A 5,990-nucleotide genomic window follows, 5' to 3' on the forward strand; every position below is an offset into this window, starting at 1 on the left:
AATAACTAACTATATATAATTGAATAAATTGATATAGATTTTTTAAAACTTTGATAGGGTAATGAAATATTTAAAAAAAATCCATAATCTCTAGACACTTGATGTGTATTGAATATTATATTAATAATATTCATATAATAATAAATTTACTTACATTTAACATTGATTCAAATCACTACTAACGCCACTATTAAACTTGATCAAAATACCTATCTGCTATCAACTTTTGAACATTTTTTATCTTCAAGTCTGTGTCTTGACAGGTTTCTGGCTAGATTCTTCGTACCCGATGACCAGGTTTTCTAATATGAATCTAATTGTCAGGATGTATATGTTCTCGATATTGTCCGTGTATCGGTCACCTAGGGTTGTCTTCGCTGCTTCTAAAAAGGGTTGCTCGATTTTCTGCAAATCAACAATATTAGGTATATGAATAAACAATAATATCATTATCAACACATTTACACGTTCCACTGCGCGGTATGGGTCTTCTCTCAGGCGAGAGTTTAATAATAACATAATAATAATAATAATAATAACACACACACTCATAGCCCCGCACTACAAAAACGCTGTATCGCGGGCGCCATGGACACACACATAGGTAGACAACCACAAATTACACCCAAACTCACGAGAGAAATAAATGTAGGCCGTACAAATAACTCTCCCGGCCTAGGAATCGAACCCGGGACTTCTGAGTGGCAGTCGAGCATGGTAACCGTTCGGCCACTGAGGCAGTTCGGTTTAGGCCAATAAAGCTCATGGTAAACTTCAAACTAATTTCGCACATACATTTTGAGAAGCTCGGAATATCTACTTGAGTAAATAGTTATATGTAGGTATTAAATACTTAATTATTCTTAAAACACACCCTCAAATACCCTCAAAAACCCAAAATATCCTCCTCCTAACGAACGAACGATGTATCCTTACGAACTTTGTTAACTATATATAATAATTAGCCAGGTAAATATTACTTTTACGTATCCCAATTACTTACCTACTTACCTACTTAAATTCTAATTACGCGAGCAGGCCGTGGTGTGGGCAGAACTAGCCTAACTAATGAGCATAGACCAAAAATGTTCCTTTCCTATGCCATCATTGGTTGCATAGTAACGTCAAATTCAGATAGTAGAGTATAATTTCATTTATTATTTATTATATTTACGTTAGACACCTTATTTTGGCATCACTGCGTTGTTAAATCAAAATAACGAATTACTATTGGTTGCTGAAGTATAGGTCTTCTCGACTCCGTTTAGATAAGTAATGGGCATAGGGCTAGGTGTAAACACCAACATCAATTTTGCATTCGTCTGCACTGGGGTGTCCGCCGCGAATAGAATACAATAAGGATGCGACGTTTGTGGGTGGACACAGGTTAAGATTTGGGTCCATTGAAATGGAAAACCTTAAAACATGCGCGGAACTAATTGGACTTATTTATAGTGGAACGATTTTTCTTACACGGACTTAAAAATTTACTAAAAAACTTTTTTTATAATACCAAGTGACGGGACGAACAAGTCGTGCGCCTGGTGGTAAGTGACCTGTCCATAACAGTTACAGTGCCACTCAAAGCTTTAAAATGCAAAGATTTGAGGGGACTGTCACTGCACCCGTCACCTTGAGACATAAGTTGACTAGTCCCATATGCCTATAATTTCACTGTCACCCTTTCAACACCGGAACACAGTTAATGAATGTTCACGTTACTGTTTGGTGGCAGAAATAGAAAAGGTGGCGCAGTACTTCTCTGAACGAACTCTTTCTCAAGGAGTTCTACTGATACTAAAATGTTGTGCCAGACAAACACATTAACATAAGCACACAACACCCAGAACATGACTTTTGAAATTGTTTGTGTACCATATTTGTTCTACGGAGATTCGAATCCGGCACTTCCTCATTAAATCATCCGAAATGCTAACTGCTGGGCCACGGAAGTCGTCAAAATAAACGTAGCCCAGCAATAACTAAGTGAAAGGTATTAGGTATAGGGTCAAGTACATGTCAAGTTTGACACTTAAGATTTAAATCCAACTCTATGCCGCTTACGATAAGAACAGTCCAAAGTACAGTGTCAAGCTTTGGCGTGCTCTTGCCTGTACTACCTTACCAACTAAGCTATACATTTCATTTCAATGAAATCCAATTTATTTCCCTGCAGCAAATTCATCGTGATATTGGAAAAGAACTCATTTTGAGATTTTCAAGTAAATCCATTCTGTATCAAAATGATCGCGGCTCTGATTGGTCGCCGTTCCACCCGTACCAATAACACGATACCTTCTACAATAAATGAGGGAATAAAGAAATTATGTAACGTAGTATATCATAAGTAGATAACTTTTTTCATTACATTTTAATTGGTAAAAATAAAAGAATTATTTGACTCCTCACAACCAGTGACTTCTATCATTTTGCAATAGGTATAAGTGTTGGGTTCATTACATGCAGAAGAATTTTATTGAGGACTACACAAGTAGATGTATTTATTTGATTAAATAAAATAATAATGTAAAATTAAGTTTTGTAGCTGCAGAGCTCCTTGTGATAGAGTTCGACAAGGGAATTTATTCTAGCTTGAGATCAGGTAATTGGTGCACTTGTAAGATATTATTATTATTATGATACTAATATCATAATAAAAACCGTTAACTTCATAAGGGAATTTGCGTAAGTAAATTGCCAAACTTAGCCATTCGAGAAATATGGGTTTAATTAAGCGTTTCTTAAGACTGCTCTCTAATTACCAATTATTATTAGTTTGATATTTCGCGGCTTGTTTGACTTGGTAATAATTTCAGGAGCTGGTGTTTTAGATTAAGTAATTATTAATTAGATCAAAAAACTGGTAGAAACTTCCAGAGTGATTGGGTATTTCGTTTTTCTTTGAATGTAAGCTTATTATTATTATTAGCTCAAGTGGCTTTGGTTCATTCCGCACAACAGTGAAAGTAAAATTGAGGATATGCACTGACTACTATGCGCTGTGAAAACATGATTCCTAAAAGTGTTCACGATGAAAAAAAAATCGCTTTTCCCGAAATTTTACAAAAAATCGCTGTATTTAATAGGTTTTTTACATATACCAATGATTTTTTTGTAACAAATGAACTAAATAGAACACGAATATTACACGATATACATTTTTCAAATGGCTGTAATTTCGTTTGTAAAAAAAAATTCTGAAATAAAGCCAGTGTCCCTGCCAATGGATGGATGCACAATGAACCGTATTAGTACGGGAAAAATTCGAATTCGAGCTGCGATAGTATCGGCTTTTAAAAAATATATATTGTAATATCCTGTGATATCAAGAAATGTGAGAACGGTTTCACACGGCGATTAGCAGCGCGCTTGCAGCGATTCAATCGCGACGCAGACCTTTCGATCGCGATGCAATTGCGATGCACGTTTCCAATTATTCAACATATGCGACTTTCAGAAACGCGCGTGTGTATCGCTGCCGAAAGTCGCCATGTGTATCCGCCTTGAATTGATTATGTTCAAATGTATTTCAGCAAAAGTTTTGAGTAAGGGACTTACCCAAAAATATTCAGCCTTAAAACCTGGAACCTGATGGTGGGTAGCTCCAACGTGTCTCACATAAGCGAAAAATGCGTTGACGTCTCCTAAACTCTTGATACCTTCATCCAGTGTGTGCATGACCTTGGTCGCATGTTCTGCCAGCTCTGCTGAGGTCGTCAGCTCGTGTTTTGAGCCAATTTCTTGAAATTTCTCGAACAATTGTAGTAGATCTTCGTTTTCTTCGAATAACCTGGAAATTTGATTTTTTGTTTGTTTTATTAAGAGCTTTCGGATTGCTTTCGAGGTTTTAATTGATGAAGACTTGCAATGTGATATCTAAGGCATAAATAAATAATTATTTAGAACCAACATAGTTGTAGAGCTACATGTGAAAAACCTATGAAAGTCTTTTCTTCAATAAAATAAATATTGCAATTGTGAAGCAACTATTTTTTTGGGTATCCAGACTCTGCATTTCTCAAGTCAATCTGAACAGCAACTTTTAAACAACAAATCCACTTCTCAAATCAAAATTGAAATTACGCATAAATTCTAATTAACATTCGAATTACACAATTCGCTTGCAAAAACAAGAATTATTCGAATCAACATTTATAGTGGAATTTCCGTCTCCAAAGAAAGTCTCACGAATTCTTTAAATTTGTACGAATTGGGATCGTCTCATGCTTCGGTACCGATCTCAATTACTAAAGAGAAAATTGGACGTGGTAACTTTTTTTACATGCTATATGTATAAATAAATAGCTTGCAATAAACCTACTGTCTTTTCGATTACTTAGCATAGGTAGTTATGTTACGAAGACATTAGAATCAACAGAGCATAGTTCACTATTGCACAAAGGCATCTTCAATAAGGGAAGTCTTATCATACTCAGTCAGTCTTCAGTAAAGTCGTGCCTATAGGGAAACGTCGCTGTAGTCCACTTTCTAAATATGGGGAGAAATTTAAGCTGTTTTGAAACTTAAGGGACGATAGTGTCCGTCAGTACAGACTAAACTTTATTGATGAACGCTTTTACGGCATTTAGTCATGTGTCACCGCCTCGTCTATTTCTTTCCCAAAGTAGCACGGCTGTGTTTTGGATTAAATGGCAGTAAGAACCAGCGCAATCATAGGTTACAGAATAACGGTCATACATTATCCCACGATCAGCAACGAATGCCATTTTCCATCATGTGAACAGTTTGATCGTTTGCCGGTGTGAAAACAAAAAAACCACAAGTGTGATATCGGTATCCTTCATGATATAAAAAGGAGTTATTTCTTTATTTATTTTACAAAATATTCGTACCAATTCGACCAAAACATATTAAATTAGCCAATTTTTTTTTAAGTTGTGAAAGGTGTTTGAAATTGGTGGGAATTATTATCGCACGTACTTAGTTTTTATTTATCCCTGTAGGCATCATACACAGGAAAATTCTGTGGTAATAAAAAACTGTCAAAAAGTCACATCTGCCGCATGAACCCAGAAAATTGGGCATTTCATTACCAATAAAAAAAGATGGCCGTCGCCGTCGCGGTGGGCCGCTGAGTGATTGGCGAATAGACAGAGTTGGAAGTCCGAGGAGGAGTTATTTATTCAAGAAACGAAATTAAGGCAAAAAGCATCTAAATCCTTTATAAGAAAACAAGATGACTTATCGCTTATTTTAACACATTTCCGTAATTTTCTTCAAGAATGTTTCCGCTCCTGAGAGAAAACTAGAAAATTATTAGGAACTAATATACCTTATGTATATATTGAGTATCCGATGAAACTTCAGAGACTATACTCATAACAACAAAGAAATATAGTAGTCATAAAATTTAACATCGCAATAATATTTCCATATGCAAGTTTCTTTTGATAACTATAGCATTGTTAACTGTACCATTTACCATAAAACCATAGAAATAATAAAGACATAATAGGAAGGTCACGACCTTTACTAAAAAGGGATTGACGACGAAGAAGGAAGCCATAGTTCATCCTACCGACCCATCTCGGCATTCACAATGGGGGGACAAAGTTGCGACATGGATGCGGCGCCATTTCTTTTGAAAGATACCTGTTTTGACCTGTAATTTTCTCTGCCATTTTGATCGACCTATTGCTACATGTGTACACGACACAAACACGTCTTCTGTCATCTAAACGGCACTTTCGTCGTCTGTCTTTAGCTCAGTATTATTAGAAACGTATCTCAAGTCAGTTTCTCAACCTTTTGCTTCAATATCGTCGTTTATTTATTTATTTGTAACAGCGACATCAAGAATGTCTTAGTTTCTGTTACTAAAGCAGGTGATATATTATTATATTTACCTACAATTGACCAACGATAAACAAGAAATTTAATTAAGCTACAAATACTAAGTAAACTAAGCCCTGTAACACTTAGTAAAACAAATAACGCCTAGTAACTTAATACCAGGTTAATTATTACGA

The 5,990-nt window shown here is 35.7% G+C and overlaps 1 protein-coding gene across 1 annotated transcript; it reads right to left on the reverse strand.

Annotated features, from left to right (window-relative positions):
• Positions 1-243: 243 nt before the first annotated feature.
• LOC113239323 lies at positions 244-5,642 on the reverse strand. Its single transcript, XM_026476258.1, has 3 exons — positions 5,614-5,642; positions 3,559-3,790; positions 244-405 (listed from the first exon to the last, which is right to left on the reverse strand). Exons 1-3 carry the CDS (start codon positions 5,640-5,642, stop codon positions 244-246), a joined length of 423 nt encoding a protein of 140 aa, XP_026332043.1.
• Between the last annotated feature and the right edge of the window lie 348 nt (positions 5,643-5,990).

This window comes from Hyposmocoma kahamanoa, unplaced genomic scaffold, assembly GCF_003589595.1.
Source record: "Hyposmocoma kahamanoa isolate Upper Pololo Valley unplaced genomic scaffold, ASM358959v1 114, whole genome shotgun sequence".
Classification (NCBI taxonomy): Eukaryota; Metazoa; Arthropoda; class Insecta; order Lepidoptera; family Cosmopterigidae; genus Hyposmocoma; species Hyposmocoma kahamanoa.

What these genes read in the sequence shown, in the direction of transcription:
- LOC113239323 (XM_026476258.1), bottom strand. Translation starts at nt 5,642, where the DNA reads ATGGCAGAGAAAATTACAGGTCAAAACAG. An exon ending in AAAATTACAGGTCAAAACAG is followed by an intron (nt 3,791 to 5,613) that starts GTATCTTTCAAA and finishes TCAAATTTCCAG; the next exon opens with GTTATTCGAAGAAAACGAAG. An exon ending in TTAAGGCTGAATATTTTTGG is followed by an intron (nt 406 to 3,558) that starts GTAAGTCCCTTA and finishes GTTGATTTGCAG; the next exon opens with AAAATCGAGCAACCCTTTTT.